Source organism: Parasteatoda tepidariorum, chromosome 1, assembly GCF_982258835.1.
Source record: "Parasteatoda tepidariorum strain Cologne lab strain chromosome 1, Ptep-v5.0, whole genome shotgun sequence".
NCBI lineage: Eukaryota > Metazoa > Arthropoda > Arachnida > Araneae > Theridiidae > Parasteatoda > Parasteatoda tepidariorum.
In genome coordinates this window covers 135,546,025-135,564,098 of record NC_141755.1, presented here as the reverse complement: position 1 = coordinate 135,564,098, position 18,074 = coordinate 135,546,025, and the positions used below count along the sequence as shown (strand labels likewise).

At 29.1% G+C, this 18,074-nt stretch overlaps 1 protein-coding gene across 1 annotated transcript; it reads left to right on the top strand.

Annotated features, from left to right (window-relative positions):
• Positions 1-362: 362 nt before the first annotated feature.
• On the top strand, positions 363-17,802 carry LOC147817035 (uncharacterized). The gene is made up of 12 exons (XM_087153992.1): positions 363-512; positions 3,235-3,265; positions 4,290-5,193; positions 6,501-6,720; positions 6,913-7,544; positions 7,737-9,192; positions 10,401-10,487; positions 10,574-10,650; positions 11,657-11,810; positions 15,335-15,430; positions 15,622-15,707; positions 17,674-17,802. The coding sequence occupies exons 1-3, from the start codon at positions 370-372 to the stop codon at positions 5,130-5,132; spliced, it is 1,017 nt and encodes a 338-aa protein (XP_087010118.1). The 5' UTR covers positions 363-369; the 3' UTR covers positions 5,133-5,193; positions 6,501-6,720; positions 6,913-7,544; positions 7,737-9,192; positions 10,401-10,487; positions 10,574-10,650; positions 11,657-11,810; positions 15,335-15,430; positions 15,622-15,707; positions 17,674-17,802.
• The last annotated feature ends 272 nt before the right edge of the window (positions 17,803-18,074 follow it).

Genomic DNA, 18,074 nt, shown 5'->3' with positions numbered 1-18,074 from the left:
AAGTTTTGTATTTAGTTTATTTATAATTTAAAACAGTCTTGTATCAATTAGTTTTTCATGGTCACACAAATAATACACAAGATATTTTCAAAAAATGGTAAATTTGTATAATTTTTCTGCAGCTGTCTTCATTTTTTTTTCAATTACTCACCGATAGTGATAGTTCAAATCTCAAGAATAGAAATCGGCATTAATAAGAACTTCACTTCAGAATTGTTAATAATAATTGATCAACTGGAAATGTTGACCAGATATTATCTTTATTCATCATTCTATAACGCGAAAAATCTATTTTATTATCTATTAAATGATAAGTTTTTATTACTTTCGTGTATACTAATATTATTTTTGATAATTTTAGAATTGAAAATGAAGCGAGCATCCCCCTCACCTAGTGATGCAACAGGACCGTCCGGTTCTGCAGGAGCTTCTGCGGCCGCAGGAGCTTCTGGATCTGCAGCAGGGAGTGCCGGCCCTTCTGGTTCTTCCCAGGAGGGTCCTCGAAAAAAAATGTAAGTACAGTATAAGCTTTTCATTTTTAATTTAATAACCGTCGTTGAACAGCCGTCCCTTTACTTATTGTTACAAATGCCCCCAAGACGCCATTTCAGCTTCATTTGTTAAAAACAATGCTAGTTAATTAACAAAACTAATTTTTTTTATAGAAATGTTAATTAAAGTGTCCACTTACATATTCGGTTAATAATTTTTATTTGTTTAGACAAAATTACTTTGTTACAATATAATATTCTAATACCAAAAAAAGCACTTACGTAGCGTGAAAATATCTTTTGTGATTGTCACAGTGTTGGGTGACGATTTTTTTAATGCCACTAATTTAATTTAATTTAATCTTTCATCACAGATAGTATATTTGTACTTTTCCAATTTTATTCCTCTTTTCAATTTTACCCCGTTTCTCTTCAAAGAATACGGGGTAAAATTGAAAAGAGGAATAAAATTGGAAAAGTACAAATATACTATCTGTGATGAAAGATTAAATTAAATTAGTGACATTAAAATTTTTTTTTACGTACTCACCATCTAATTTCCCCACCAAAGCCTATGTTTTATCGTAGGTACATACCAGTACTAACTATGGTACAGTGATGTAACTCTTTCAAAAGTACATAAAAATGCTTGCCAGCAGGGGTGTACATGTAGATTTATTAAATACACCTTGTGCGCCACCTTGAAGCCAAATCTAGAACCCGACACTCGAAATTTTTGCTCTGTTACAATTGACCCCACTCTCCCCTATATATGCTTGGCCAAATATTTTATTATGAAAAAATTTAATAAAAGTTATCTGATGTTGTGTTTTTTGTTACACATTATTCGAATTAGTCTCTACACATATTTATTAAACTCTAAAACTTATAAATAAATGCTCTGAAGGACAAATTAAAGAAATAGAAACTGCATTACTTTATACTAAACCCCGAGTTTGGTAGTGCTTTTTTTTTCCTTAAAGATTATTTTTAAGCATTCAATGTCAACATCTTTTCAACACTTTTGTTGAATTGAAAATGTTAGCTTCGTTTTTGCTGCTTTTATTGTAGAATAGAATTTTAACTGAGCATTTCTAATAGACTTTATTCCTTTATTATCACTTTTTTTTCTGATCGGTTAGACATATAACGATAATTTTCAAAATTTAATCTATGTTTTAAGAACTAAGGATAATCATTTTCTGTTTCCCTTTTGTATTTTTTTATTATTTAATTTTCTTCTTATCAGCGTATTTATTATAACGAAATATTTTTTAAAGAGAGTTTCTAATGAACGATATTTGTTTTGAAGTTATACTTCTTATGCGCCTTCCAACAAGGTTGCGTTAAACGTTTAACGCTACATTTTTATTGGCCGGGAAATCACGTGGTAGGATCCAGTTTTCCCTCATTCATTTCCATATTGTTTTGGTTCTCACTAGCATAAAAATAATAAAAGTTATAAAAGTATTGTTCTTCTATAAATATTTTTTTAGTTTGTTTTGATACACATATAATTTAATAGGGTAGTATATTTTATTTTCAAATTTAGTGGATAACAATTGTAAAAAATGAGTGAAAACAATCCCACGGACAATGCGACGGATTTAAGGTTATAGGTTATGTCAAGGTACGTCTCTTGTGAATATCAATTGATTGTTTGGTTTTCTTTTTTGAAATTACATTATGACGCATTCACATACATTATTAATACAAATACATTTTCCATGGCGAGACGATGAGGCAACCACAAGCACTTCCACTGGTTCAAGAGGTCCACGAGGGAAAAATGCACAATATTACAGTGTTTACAGAGCACGGAAGCGAGCGGAGTAGGAAAAAGAGTCGTTGAATAGAACTAGTGATCCTTCTACGACTGCTGATTCTTCTACAATTAACGTCGCAGGTTGCGAAGTTTAACTTTCTCCGCGCGGGGGGACTCCTCGCACTATTTTTTTTTTTATTTAGCATTTTCTTTTAAAAAAAACTTTTGCTTTTATGGAGGTTTTCATTATGACGGGGTAATAAAGAGTTTCTATCAGACTTTATTCTTTTTTTTCCATTTTTCTTAAAAGAACTACAGTAAGTGGAAAACTGAGATTTCCAGCTTTAAGATTTACTTTCAAAATTAAGATTGATTTTTATTTTTTCTGTTTTGATTTTGTATATAATTTTTTTTTCCTTTTCTGTGGAGTTTTTATGATTGCGCGGCATTTTTAAAAAGAATTTCTGATAGACTATGTCACTTTTAACGTTTTATGGATATTTTACAGATTTTCTTTAAGAAATAGCCTTTAGTTCTTTATAAATCTTAAATATTTGTAATGGATACCTACACTTCTTTTTACTTTTACCCCATGCTAATAATATGGAAGTCTTTAAGAATGACTCAACTTTTTCATGTATAAAGAATAATATTTATTAATTTTTTTTAAAAAAATAATGTTGCTATTCACTCACTGAACTTCTTTACTTACAAGATCAAAAATCTTAAAAAAAAAAAAAAAAATTGTGCGTTGAGTCCCTCCGCGCGGAAGAAGTTAAACTTCGTAACCTGCGACGTTAATTGTAGAAGAATCAGCTGTCGTAGAAGGATCATTAGTTCTATTCAACGACTCTTTTTTCTGCTCAATTTTTGTAGTGATAGACACACTGCAATAAAATTATACGAAATCCTTGTTATTAAATATAATATGATAGAAATTATAATGTGCATTGTTTGACTCTAAGAATTTTCTTCTAGGAGGACGCAAGGGGTGGAAACACCAGAGGACGTGAGTATATAATTTTCATTAAACAGTACTTTTAAATAGGTGCACGTTAAATTAAATAAGTAAAAATGAACATCCAGAAATTAATTAAGATGTAAGAAAACTTTTTTAAAATTAAACGAAAAGTCTTTATTTAATTGTTCTATCAAACCTAGGATTTTGTTTAAGCAGAGCTCGCAATAACCAAGTATGTTCAACAAATCAGAAAGTAATATTTATCAAAATATTATGAACATACCAGTTAAAAAAATAATAATTAATTTAAAACAAAAATTAAAAGAATCTTATTAAAATTGTACTGCTAAAATAGATGCAGATAGTAATAAAATAAGGTTCAACAGCTCCACAAATAGTATGGTTTACCCTGTGAATGAGCTTATATATTGCTCTTTCGTAATTTTTTTAAATAGTGCCTACGATTAGCTACATTTTCTGATTCTTCTTTTTTTTTCTTATTTTCTTATATTTCATCAGCATATTTAATCTTTTTAAATTTCTTTTGATTTCCAGAATAAAATTAAAACATGTGCCCACGTATTAGAAAAAAATACCTAATAAAGTTTAGTCGCATTCCAAAAATTGTAAATAAAACTTTAAAAAAGAGTGATTAGTGGTATTAAAAAGAAATTTCGAGGGAAAAAATATAATGATAATAAGAGATTCCGCTGAAAGTGAAGAAAATCAGATAAGTTTAATGCTTATTTAGAACAAAAAATTTAAGTTAGCCAATGGCTATCATTTTTTACTTTAAAGCAAAACTCAAAAAATAATAATAATAAAAAAAAAGAAAACTTTAAAGTAGTTTAAAATTAAAACTGTAAATTTGAAAAAAAAGAATAAATTTGTTGTTACCTCGGTAAGTCATTTCACAAATAAAGCTCAATTTTCAAATTATTTCTTTCCTTTGCTCTAAATCCACTTGGATAATATGACGAAGGGCTTGAATGACTTTGCTTATTTTTTAATGCTGTTGAATCTAAATATGATTGATTTTTATGTGTAATCATAATATTGGAATACATTTTAGGTCCGAAAGCAACGGCAGGAGAAGGAGATAGCTGAAAGGAGAAGGAGGACTACGGTGGAATTTGCAAAAGAGGAAAGAAGGCGTGCCCACCAATTCCAAAAGCAAAAGGAGGAAGAAGACAGGCGAAGGAGAAACGAGCAGAGAAATCGAATGATAGAGGAAGCAAGCTTACTTGCGGCATCCCTGGCCAATGAGACAATGGTGATGCTGGCATCTAGATTCATCGACAGGGTGTCGCAAGGTCTATCATTCGAAGAAGCCCGGAGAGGATTAGATGCAGATATAGAAGAGAGCAGCTCCGGGCTCAGAAGATCCATCCGTGACAGCTTAAATAACACCTTTCCAATTGAAGCTGAGGAAGTAACACCATCTACTTCTGGAACCGTGGATCTAACGCCTGTCAAAATGCCTTCACCACCGACTGTTCTCCAGCCTTCCCCACCCTCACCATCTCCCGTTGGACCCCCAACACATATTTCTCCTCCGTTGGCATCAGTAAGTCCTCCCCCACCCCCGCCAGCAGCTACACCCCCACCTGCATCTACACCCCCACCTGCATCTACACCCCCACCTGCATCTACACCTCCACCTGCATCTACACCTCCACCTGCATCTACACCCCGACCAGCATCACCACCAGTGCAAGTTCCTCCAGTGCAAGCTCCCCCAGTGCAAATACCACCTGTTCCTCAGCAGCCTCAAGCTCAGAGGAGAAGAGGAAACCCTGGGAGGCGAAGCACGAGGCTTGCACTCTTGATCGAATCAAGCAAAGCGTTTTTGAAGATTGATCCTCCCTTCAGTCTCTCAAAAAGACCGCGGTACGCACAAAAGTACCCGGCCTAAATTTTAAACCTTTTTTCAAGATCCTTCTGCAAACCCAAAGAGACCAAGATTTTCATTATAAGTAAGTTATTATTTTGGAATCTAGAACATTATTCATCCTTAAATGTCAGCGTTCAATTATTTGCCGTTAAAACTTATTACACTTTCCCTTTAACTGGAAATCCAACGAAGTATAGTTACGTAGACTTAAATATTTGAAAAGAACTGAATAAAATATTATGATAATAATATTTATTTTTCTGAATTCTGCAAAACTTATTCGTTCATAGTTTTTTCTTAACATATTAGAATACTTGCATCTATAGGTACATGTTTTCTATTAAATTTATCTGATTGAGACTGATTTATAAAATAAAATTTATTTAGCACATTACTTAAAATTGCGAAGCGTGAAAGGTTATTTCTACTTAGAAGAGAAAACAAAATATTTTTTTTCCAGTCTTATGTTATGTTGTAAGTCAATATTTTTCCCTTATTTTTGGTGCAATAACTCTAATAGTTAATTTTTATATACTTAAATATATAAAATCTTACATAAAATGTAGAAGAAGTTCGAAAAGTTTGAATATTTAAAAAATATTTCTTGCATTTAATATGCTCATGTGAAAATAAAATTGATTTCTCCCCCCCCCAAAAAAAAAAAAATAATATTGCCTAATAACTAATATCTATATAAATAAATAACTTTCAAAAATTGAAAGTTCAAGTCCTATTCGTGAATGAATGCTAAGATAAGCGTCGCAAAAGGAAAAATGCTTAGATATGAGACCAATAAAGTATCAGATTTTTTAAGAGAAATATTTTGTAATTTATTTTTTAGCTTTGCACAGCTTAGAAAATTTGTTTATGAGTTAGAGCAGGAAATCTGTTGACATTCATTTTGTCCAAGAAATAAAACGTTGTTTTACCTATTTGTATTAACAGAAAGAAAATAAAACTGTTTATTTATTGTTCCAATGAATTTTCTAGGTTCATTTGGATTAACTGATGAAATGAAAAATGCCATGTTTAGTTCGCATTGAAAAGTGTTTCAAAATAAATAAAAATAATTTTTCTTCATCAATTTTGATATAATATTAAGTCATAACTAGGGGGCTTAGCTCCCTGTTCGTTGCCGCTCTGCAACTCCGATGATTGCTTTGTAATAATTGTTCCTTTGCAGAAATTTTTTTTCTAAAGTTAAAATTATTCACTTAACATCTTTGTACTAAGGTAAAGATTTGCCTCGACCCGCCCTATTTAAGGGAGGAGTAATATCAACCTATAAAAGGTTATTCGTAGATTAGTTTTTCATTTTTGTTAACTATTATGATTTCAACATACTTTATATGAAATGTTAATAGCTATTATTATCTTTTTCTTTGTTAGTCATGCTCTCTTCTATTTGGAGAAAAGTCCTGGAAAAACGTTATTCATTGGATCTTCATATGTTGTTTTGGAATGTGCTGAATTTACAGCAGGAATTGGGTTGGATGTCACGGTTCATTCTATCTTGCTTCGAGGTTTCGATCAAGGCATGGCTGAAAGAATTGGCAACTACATGCAGGGGAAAGGCATAAAATTTCTCAGACCTTGTGTTCCTACAAAGGTATCTATACATTTAGATTTTAAAATGGCTTTTAAGCTTCAACTCGCCCTATTAAAGGGAGGAGTAATATCAACCTACAAAAGGTTATTCGTAGATTAGTTTTTCCTTTTTGTTAACTACTAGGGTTGAAAATTGTGATCTCAACATATTTTATATGAAATGTTAATTGCTATTATTTTTTTTCTTTGTTAGTCATGTTCTCTTCTATTTGGAGAAAAGTCCTGGAAAAACGTTATTCATTGGATCTTCATATGTTGTTTTGGAATGTACTGAATTTACAGCAGGAATTGGGTTGGATGTCACTGTTCATTCTATCTTGCTTCGAGGTTTCGATCAAGGCATGGCTGAAAGAATTGGCAACTACATGCAGGGGAAAGGCATAAAATTTCTCAGACCTTGTGTACCTACAAAGGTATCTATACATTTAGATTTTAAAATGGCTTTTAAGCTTCAACTCGCCCTATTAAAGGGAGGAGTAATATCAACCTACAAAAGGTTATTCGTAGATTAGTTTTTCCTTTTTGTTAACTACTAGGGATGAAAATTATGATCTCAACATATTTTATATGAAATGTTAATTGCTATTATTTTTTTTCTTTGTTAGTGATGTTCTCTTCTCTTTGGAAAAAAGTCCTGGAAAAACGTTATTCATTGGATCTTCATATGTTAATTTGGAATGTACTGAATTTACAGCAGGAATTGGGTTGGATGTCACGGTTCATTCTATCTTGCTTCGAGGTTTCGATCAAGGCATGGCTGAAAGAATTGGCAACTACATGCAGGGGAAAGGCATAAAATTTCTCAGACCTTGTGTTCCTACAAAGGTATCTATACATTTAGATTTTAAAATGGCTTTTAAGCTTCAACTCGCCCTATTAAAGGGAGGAGTAATATCAACCTACAAAAGGTTATTCGTAGATTAGTTTTTCCTTTTTGTTAACTACTAGGTATGAAAATTATGATCTCAACATATTTTATATGAAATGTTAATTGCTATTATTTTTTTTCTTTGTTAGTGATGTTCTCTTCTCTTTGGAAAAAAGTCCTGGAAAAACGTTATTCATTGGATCTTCATATGTTAATTTGGAATGTACTGAATTTACAGCAGGAATTGGGTTGGATGTCACGGTTCATTCTATCTTGCTTCGAGGTTTCGATCAAGGCATGGCTGAAAGAATTGGCAACTACATGCAGGGGAAAGGCATAAAATTTCTCAGACCTTGTGTACCTACAAAGGTATCTATACATTTAGATTTTAAAATGGCTTTTAAGCTTCAACTCGCCCTATTAAAGGGAGGAGTAATATCAACCTACAAAAGGTTATTCGTAGATTAGTTTTTCCTTTTTGTTAACTACTAGGGATGAAAATTATGATCTCAACATATTTTATATGAAATGTTAATTGCTATTATTTTTTTTCTTTGTTAGTGATGTTCTCTTCTCTTTGGAAAAAAGTCCTGGAAAAACGTTATTCATTGGATCTTCATATGTTAATTTGGAATGTACTGAATTTACAGCAGGAATTGGGTTGGATGTCACGGTTCATTCTATCTTGCTTCGAGGTTTCGATCAAGGCATGGCTGAAAGAATTGGCAACTACATGCAGGGGAAAGGCATAAAATTTCTCAGACCTTGTGTTCCTACAAAGGTATCTATACATTTAGATTTTAAAATGGCTTTTAAGCTTCAACTCGCCCTATTAAAGGGAGGAGTAATATCAACCTACAAAAGGTTATTCGTAGATTAGTTTTTCCTTTTTGTTAACTACTAGGGATGAAAATTATGATCTCAACATATTTTATATGAAATGTTAATTGCTATTATTTTTTTTCTTTGTTAGTGATGTTCTCTTCTCTTTGGAAAAAAGTCCTGGAAAAACGTTATTCATTGGATCTTCATATGTTGTTTTGGAATGTACTGAATTTACAGCAGGAATTGGGTTGGATGTCACTGTTCATTCTATCTTGCTTCGAGGTTTCGATCAAGGCATGGCTGAAAGAATTGGCAACTACATGCAGGGGAAAGGCATAAAATTTCTCAGACCTTGTGTACCTACAAAGGTATCTATACATTTAGATTTTAAAATGGCTTTTAAGCTTCAACTCGCCCTATTAAAGGGAGGAGTAATATCAACCTACAAAAGGTTATTCGTAGATTAGTTTTTCCTTTTTGTTAACTACTAGGGATGAAAATTATGATCTCAACATATTTTATATGAAATGTTAATTGCTATTATTTTTTTTCTTTGTTAGTGATGTTCTCTTCTCTTTGGAAAAAAGTCCTGGAAAAACGTTATTCATTGGATCTTCATATGTTGTTTTGGAATGTACTGAATTTACAGCAGGAATTGGGTTGGATGTCACGGTTCATTCTATCTTGCTTCGAGGCTTCGATCAAGACATGGCTGAAAGAATTGGCAACTACATGCAGGGGGAAGGCATAAAATTTCTCAGACCTTGTGTTCCTACAAAGGTATATATGCATTTAGATTTTAAAATGGCTTTTAAGCTGCAACAGTATTTAAAATTATATAAAATTGTTCTGATACATTTACTCTCTTTGTTATTGAAATTATGATTTAAATTATAATTGAAGAATAAAATATTCGAGTTTGAAATAATAATAAAAATTGATCTTTCTTGATATTTTTGCAAACATCATATTAAAATGGTATACAAAGCAACCATTTATTTTATTTAAAATGTTTTTTAAAATATTGTCCTAAATTTGATTGAAGCTGTAATTTTGTTAACTATAAGGATAAGGATCTGTTTCATTATCTGAACAAAATTCCATGTTCAAAGCTAGGTCTGCCAAATTCATAACTTTAGGAAATACTAAGCAAATCAAAATAAAAGCCTGATTTCAATGTTATTAATTAAACAACTAAATCCTAATTTGATTGAGGCTCACCTAGAATTGTCAATGTTTCTCAATCCAATTTTCCAATGTTGCTTAGTAGGTGTACTATGCAACATGAAATAAATATTTTTATTGACAATGTACATACATGGCGAAGTAATATAAGTAATTTTGAATGGTGATCAATAAATGGCACTAAATAGTCCATTCATCTTTAAACAATTATGTGACAACAAAAGGGGTTGAAAAACAACTATTTATAACATGTTAATACAGGGGTCGATTGGTTATGTATCTACCACAAACAATTCACTCATGCATAAGCAGCTATGCTCTCCAGATTTCACTCTATGTAATTTTTTCCTGTGAGGGTTAGTAAAGAATCTCCAAGTAGTTAAATCATAATTGATTTGTAAGCCCGTATCAGCTGCAATTTCCAGCATCGATACAGACGTGGTGCCTAAAGTTTGGTAAGAAGGTCATTTCAGCCTTGATGTATAGTGCATAACAAAATTATTGCGTATTGAACATTTATGAGGAATGAATTCATAACTTGATTATACTTTTGAAATAAATAAATATTTTTTGTACACTTTGTATTGTTTTCCTATGAAATAGTTTTTTTTTAATTTACTCTACATTATATGGAAATATATTGTTATTCTTATGTTATGTTAAAATATATTGTTATGTATTATAAATTGTTTTTAAATTCTTTTTTTATTAGTTCAATGTACTTGCTCTTAAAAATAAGGACCATTTGTATGTGTACAAAATATGTTGTTTCTTACAATGTTTGTAATTGTTTTATTTTATAGATTGAGAAAAATGAATCTGCTTAACACATGTTTAGAGTAATTGGAATAATGGAATCAGGTGAAGAAATTGCTGATGAATATGATATAGTAAGTAATCGTGTTTGATGTCTTGATACAATTATGCTTTACTTTGTTATGCTATTTTGTAAATTTTTTACCAACAAATTTTTCAGGTATTATTTGCTATTGGTGGTGATTCCTGTACTACTGGCATTGGATTAGAAACTGTTGGTGTAAAAGTTAATCCCAAGTATGTAATTTTTATTTATTTATTTTCTTTTTCAAGACTGCATTTTTTTTAAGTCATAACATTTTTTTTAAAGTTCTTACATCATATAAAATAATGCTGTTTATTGAAGACTATACTATTTTCGCAATTGTTTTGCAATCTGAAAAATTTGTAAGCATTATAAAATTTTTAGAATTTAAACTCAAAATTTATGGAGTTCATTAGACTGCCAAATATTAATATGGTTTTTCTAACTGAAGCTTTTTAATAACAAGAAATTTTAAAACTTTGAAAATTTTAAAATTTAAATTGATTAAAATTTAAATCATTTATTTATATCAGTATGTAGATTTTTCAATTATTTTTTTAAATAAACTGATTTAAATCATGATTTCAATTATGAATTAAATTAGAATGCTACATTAAGCAATGCTTTAAATAAAATACTAAAAATGAATTTTAGTTCTAATGCTGTAAAAATCAATAAAAAATAAAATACTTTTTTCATTTGTTTCAATATAATGGGGCTTAACATTTTACAGTATGCTTATTAACATAATGCTGCATTAACTAAAATAGTGTATAATGAAAATGCCCAAAAGGAGTATAAAGTACTAGTATAAAAGTATTCGGTATAGTACTTCATTCCTATTTATGCTTTTGATTGTGTCAGTCATAATGCATCTTTATCTCGATAAAAAAGTGAAGAAAAAAAATTTCTTTCACTCTTTGTCTTAACCCATTCAATAACTACATTATTTAGATTATTTTTTAAAACTATCCGAACATAAGTTTGGTGACACTCTATTTTTTTAAAGAAGTTTTAGACATCTTCTGTTCATACTAAGATTATTTTAATTAAATAAATAATGAAAAATTAAATTTTTGAAAATGTTTTTAAAAAAATCAAACTTTGTTTCTTAAAAAATTAAAACTTATTTGGTTTAAATCAGCCAACCTTGAAAGATTATAATGATTTGTATGAATTTTTTCAGAAATTGTTTACATTTATAACTTTCTATTTTAGAAATGGTAAAATTCCCGTTGTGAATGAACAAACTAATGTTCCATAGATCTATGCAATTGGGGATATTTTGGTGGGAAAGCTAGAATTGACAGCTGTTGCAATAGAGGCAGGGTTGCTACTTGCTCGTCGATTCTATGGAAATAGTTCTACCCAGGTATATTATTTTTCTCAATTGTCATTATTTTATCAAGAAATTGTGAGGTAATGTCTATGCGATATGTTTAGCTAAACATTATTTTATTAAATTGTGACTATCCAATTTGTATACTTATTCAACAGATTGGTACTGGTAGTAAATAGAGTGCATGTCTTGTATTAAACTGAACAAGTGTCCCCTGCAATTTCCATCAATACCAAATGAGTGCTCCTTTCCCATTACCCTCTCTTATAAGAATATATTTTCTTATCATATGTAGCAAATATGGTCTTTTTTTTTTATTCCCAGTTAGTAATGTACGCAAACCAGGAAGATGATGGGATTAATAAGAGTATAGACATTATTTTTCATAATGATTCTGTTTTTCTTTCGATAATTTAAAGATTGAGAAAATTTTTGTATTTTTGCCTGTTTCGTAAGAAAATTTTCTCATTTTTATTCCATTCTTTTTTCATTTTGTTTGTCTACTGTTTATTGATTGCATATGTTGCTATAGTGTTGACATTTTTCATAAAAACAAACATATAACAAATGCAGGCATTATAAGTTATCTAATGTATATTTATTTCTTATAATTCAGAAATTTATTTCTTATAATTATATTTCTAAAATCTATTTAATTAAATTATTTGGTTTCATACATTGTTTCTATAAATATGATTATTAATAACTTTAACAAATATCATGGCAAACATGTTGATTTTGTAACTTTACAGATTGTAACCTCTATACTGTTTAACCGCTCCTTACTAAGACGCAAATCTTTCTTTAAAATTTCAGGGGTGCCTTATAAGTATTTTGCAGCATTTGATTTTTGTTGAGAATGATTAAATCCATGATTAAAAAAGTACCAATTAATATAGGAGAAAATGAATATTACAGTAAAATTTTTATTTATAAATAAGTTAATATGCTTCTTATACTGTCCTTACAACACACTAATGAAATTTTAATTATAAAGAGAAACAATTGCCTGATTTTCAAAAACAAGAAGAAGAAAAATCACTTATTTGGCAACCTTGATATAGCTTTACTTTTATTTCTGGTCTGTTGTATTATTGTGTACATAGCATAGCTAGTTAATTTTTATTTCTAACATGTTGTTTTAGCAAGCAAATGCTTGCGTGAATAAGCCTTTTGCTGTCTCAAACAATGATTAACAGTCAACAAGAAAATACATGCTAGCCAAATGGCAAGAGAATGGACCAGATACAACAACTCGTAATTTATGCTGATTGAAAGAGTACTCAGTTTCTGCTATAGTAATCGCAATCCATATATGCAAAATTATATTTGATTATTTTTGGACTAGGAACTTAAGATATAAGTTTTATCTATTTATTTTTTGAACAAAAAACTGTTACGTTTCTAAGTAACAGAGATATAAAAATTTAGTATTTTTCAGACTGTTTAGCATTTTTAAAAGGTGCATAAAGGTGCTTATTTTCGTTTTTAGATGCCTTAAATGTGCTTTTTTGTTGTTTGTAATGGGTGCTTAATTTTTTCTTTTTAAAATAGGATTATTTCTTGCCCTGTCAATTGTCTATGAATTGTACAAGAAGCTTAATTTCTGCAATGTTCTGTTCATAAGTTTTCACATTACGTTTCAATGTAATGTTGCATTTGTCTGTGCCATATGAAAAGCCAATTCTTTTACGTATTAAATGAATTATGAGAGGCTTGAGCAGTGAACAATCACAGAGCTTCACCATCAAAATTTTTATCCTCCTTTTATCAGTTTTGTTTAAAAAAGTGAACTAATTGAGATCTTTTAATTGTGAGAGTTTTTAACATTAGGACCTTCTACCAGACAAAATTCAGGGACCATGCACTAGTTTACATCTGTAAAATGAATTTATTAAAGGTTTTCTCAGTTTGTTTAATTCTGAACGCATGTTTATCAATTCGGTATGATCAATAAAAATAATTAAATATTTTTGTTGAGTATATATATTTTTAAATACCTTTCACTTATTTCATTTATAATGATAATTTTCACAATTTTAAATTAAAATTAATTTTTGCTAAAGTGATTAAAGTAATTATTAATTAAAAATTAGAATTAGCAACACAATATTGAATTCATTTAAAATTGTGCATAAAATGTTTCATGATGGCTAATATAATCAAAAATAGAGTTGTTTGAAACTTTTTGTTATTTATCTCTTATTGTTACGTATATATCATTTTTTATACTTTTTTCAGTACTTAAAAATATTTTTAGTTTTTAAAAGATATTTTTTGATGAAAAAATTGGCCATATACCCTGTTTTAATAATGAAAACGGGATGAACTCAAAACAGTGCACATCCTCCTGCTGGAAAATTATGAAAAGAAAAACGTAAATTTAGGCACGATGAAATATTAAATCAAGAATGGATGAGGGGTCTGTGCTTTTGCTAGTGATAACTTTTGATTCTTACCAAGGCTCTCTCTCAGTTTAAAAATTTTTACTTTAAAGTTTCAGAATACAAGATGTGTAGGTGGTAGTAATTTAATAATGACTATTTTATAAAATAGAGTTGTTTGTACATAGCAGCAAACCTTTTATCCTTAAATTTCAATGTTTAAATTTTTATGTAAATCTATAAAGCAGTTGTAGAAAGAGAATAAATTTACTCTAATATATTTAAACTGAGAAAAATTTCATGGGTTGTATTTGTTGAGAAGATGGTTAAATGTAATATTAATTAAATGTATAATTATAAAAAATACTTTATGATTATTTTTGAATGACAATCGTGCATGACTTATGACTGTGTTAAAATATTTTCTTTACAGATGGTTTTTCAATTTATTTTGGTTTCTTGAAATTATATAGAAATAGTTATAGCTGAGTTAGGCCAAATATTACTCAGGCCAATATTGGTAGACTACCAATAGAATGAGAAATTAATTATTATTTACCACACAGTCAAATTATAATGGTTTAAAATAGCAATGATACTCATAATGTTCCCTTCCAAATTTTATTTAATTTATAGTGGTCAACATAGAAGATAGATCTTAACAGCCACGCAAAGAATTTCTTTGTCTGTCTTTTTTTCTACCTAGATAATAAAACTCAATTTAGACAGATGTATGTTATTTTACTACATAAACATAATTTTTTTGTAATTTTTCTTTGAATTTTGATAGATTTTACTTTCAATTCAAAATCAAAGTGTAACAGCCGTGTGTCCATAATGTTTTAAATTTATTAAAGTATGATCTTCTCGTATAAGTATTATTTATTACAAAATTTTTATGATCTGCTCTACATATATTTGATCGGGATCCTATCTAATGTATTATTTGGCAAAAGGTTAAGGTAACATTTAAAAATTTATTATTTTTGTTTAATTTTAATATAAAATTTATTAAAACAGTATTAAAATTAATGTGATCATCTCAATTCAATGATAAAATTTTAACATTATCTCTCAATCTCATCTTTAAAAAAAAGCATTAATTTTTTTTGTATGGTTTAGATGTTTTTCTTCCTAATTATAGTTTCTTAACTTTTTGCATTTATATTTTAGTGTGATTACAATAATATAGCGACTCCTTTAGAGTGTGGATGTATTGGATTTTCTGAAGAAAAAGCAATAGACACTTATGGAAAAGAAAATATTGAGGTACATGCTTTGCCATTAGCTATTTTTTAAACCAGCATTTGCAGGGATACTTTTTTATTCTATGTTTTTTTTTCTCTACAACTTTATTTATTTATTATTTTTTGGCAGGGTTGCTCCTTTTCTGTCCACAAGATAGTTTTCTATTATAGTTCCAACTTCACGATTATTAAATATTTATTTATTTTACACAGGTCTACCATTCTAACCTGACCCCTCTCGAGTGGACTGTAGAGAAGGAAGTGTTTGTTATGCAAAACTATGCTTTAAAACTGATAATGTAAGTCTTTATTTCATTTTTTTTAAATTTTTATTATTATTATAGTTGCCAACTCCACTAACATTGCCTTTTTATATCAATTTTCTATAAAAAGTACTCACAGTCTTTATTTTAGAAGAAAATTCTTGAAATTTAAAAAGTTTCTAAGAAAATCTTTTTAAAAACATGCACTTTTTTTTACTAGTTTTATTGCTTCTACAGAACTGCCAACTCTCTAGGCTTTTACAATTTATTTTAATGCAAATTTCTTATAGTGGTAGCTAAGTTTAAGTTCTAATGTATTATTTTTTATTCACTTGAACTTATTTTACACACCACTACTTATAAATAATTTAAAAGTTCATCTGCTATGCCACTTTAATGTTTAAACTCAAAATGTTGGCAAAATTACTAAAAATTCTGAAAGCTTTGGATTTAAATGTCTACTACTCCATAAAATAGTTTAAAAATTAAGAATAAGAAAAGTTAAGATAATTTATTCAAGACTATTCCGAAATATACTACACAATGAAAACTTTTAAAGCATACTATACAGCTATTAATTTAAAGTCTCTAGACTGTATCAGATTCAATAGCGTTATACCTCTTTATTTGAAGGCAAATGTAACAGAACAATGTGAAATTTTTTTGACTGGAATAATTCCTTTTAATAATTTTTTAAGTGCTTAATAATATAATAATCGATTATTTATATGCATATTTTTCTTAATTTAAAAATATACATATTTGGTTTATTCAGCTTACCTTAAGCTAATGTACCAGAAATTTTCTATCTCGTAATAAAAAAATAGGATGTTTGCTTATACACCAAACTATCAAGCTCTCACTGGCACAAACATTTTATTTCAAGTTTTTTGTGTGAATGTTCATGTTATTTCGTGAATATTCATTAACTATTATCAATAATGCCAAAATCACAGCAGTTGGCAGTCTTCTTCAATTTATTGTTTCATAAAGATAACTATAATTATCAGTTTTCTTCTTAATTTATTTTGATCTATCTTCACATTGAATTGGATTTACAAGATTCAAAATAGAGTTTACAAGAAAGATCTGAGATTTGTTACCAAATGTTAGCATTCGTGATATCGCACCATTTTTTAAAGTCATTTTTGATAAACCTTTTCTTATTTTAATTTTTTATTTGAAGGTGTTGACTGTTATTTCCCCCCCCCTTTTTTATGTTGTTGGGAATTAAAGAAATATGCCTCATAAGCAAACTTTCAAATCTGGGGATTACACTACTTTTTTCCGCCCTCCATTTCCCCTTAAAAAAATTTTAGTATGTATTGCATCAGAAACTGTCCTGAGTTTTCTAAAAATGTTGTTTTGACTTTTATTTTGAATCGCGATGAAACCTGAAATCTTCTAGTTTTTTAAATAACAAAAAATTCAGACGGATAGTTAATAAGATACTTTTAAACTTATTATAATTAGTTTGAAACCTTTCTATAATTTTAGACCATTTTTATTTTAAAATTAATTCAAGAATATTTACATCTTGTTCTGTGGGTTTTTAACCTATTTATTATTCAAGAATATGTTTAACAAGTATCAAAATTGAGTTCAATGTATTCTACAACTTGAAATTGTGAATGCAAGAATGCAGTAAACATGGCGTGAAACTTCTACTTACTGGGTACAATGTTGCATATAAGGCAATAATACTGCGTGTTGTCATATTTACAGTTAAAATTATTGCATTATTATTATAATTATACCTGGTGGGAAGTAAACCTGAAACACTTCCAGACCCTGAAGCATTAAATTTCTAGTAGTTAGTGTAATACAATTTTGTATTTTATTTTCTCTATTAGTCACTAGAAATTTTTGTTAATGAAATGTTTGATAAATTGTGCATTAATTGTCGTAAAATTTCCATATCATAAAAAGTATTGTCTTTTTTTTTGTTTATGTTAGCAGCTATGTATATTCCACATTGTTATATATGCAATTGTATTTTTAGGAAAAAGTAATAGGATTTCATTACTTGGGACCAAATGCTGGAGAAGTCACTCAGGGATTTGCGCTAGGCATGAAGTTAGGTGCTACAAAAGCTGACTTTGATGCAACAATAGGAATCCATCCAACATGTGCAGAAGTAAGACTTGATTATTTATTGCTGTATTCTCTTTGCAAGCTTTGTACAAATGAGTTCATGTTTTTGTTGCACCGAACCTGAAGATTTGTATTTTGTGCAAACCAGAAAATTTGCCAGTTTTTTTAAAAAATTTAGTTTAATCGAGTGAGAATTTACTTCGTATACTTATTACTTTTGGATTAATTATTTTTTATAGCTTATTAAACTCTATTACAATTTTTGATTATTTTTAAAAATAGGATATCAAAAAATCATTGAACATTTCT

Excerpts from the sequence above, each read along its gene's own strand:
- LOC147817035 (XM_087153992.1), top strand. The coding sequence starts at position 370 with ATGAAGCGAGCATCCCCCTCACCTAGTGATGCAACAGGACCGTCCGGT. Across the intron at positions 513-3,234 it reads GAGGGTCCTCGAAAAAAAAT|GAGGACGCAAGGGGTGGAAA; the intron begins GTAAGTACAGTA and ends ATTTTCTTCTAG. Across the intron at positions 3,266-4,289 it reads GGGTGGAAACACCAGAGGAC|GTCCGAAAGCAACGGCAGGA; the intron begins GTGAGTATATAA and ends AATACATTTTAG.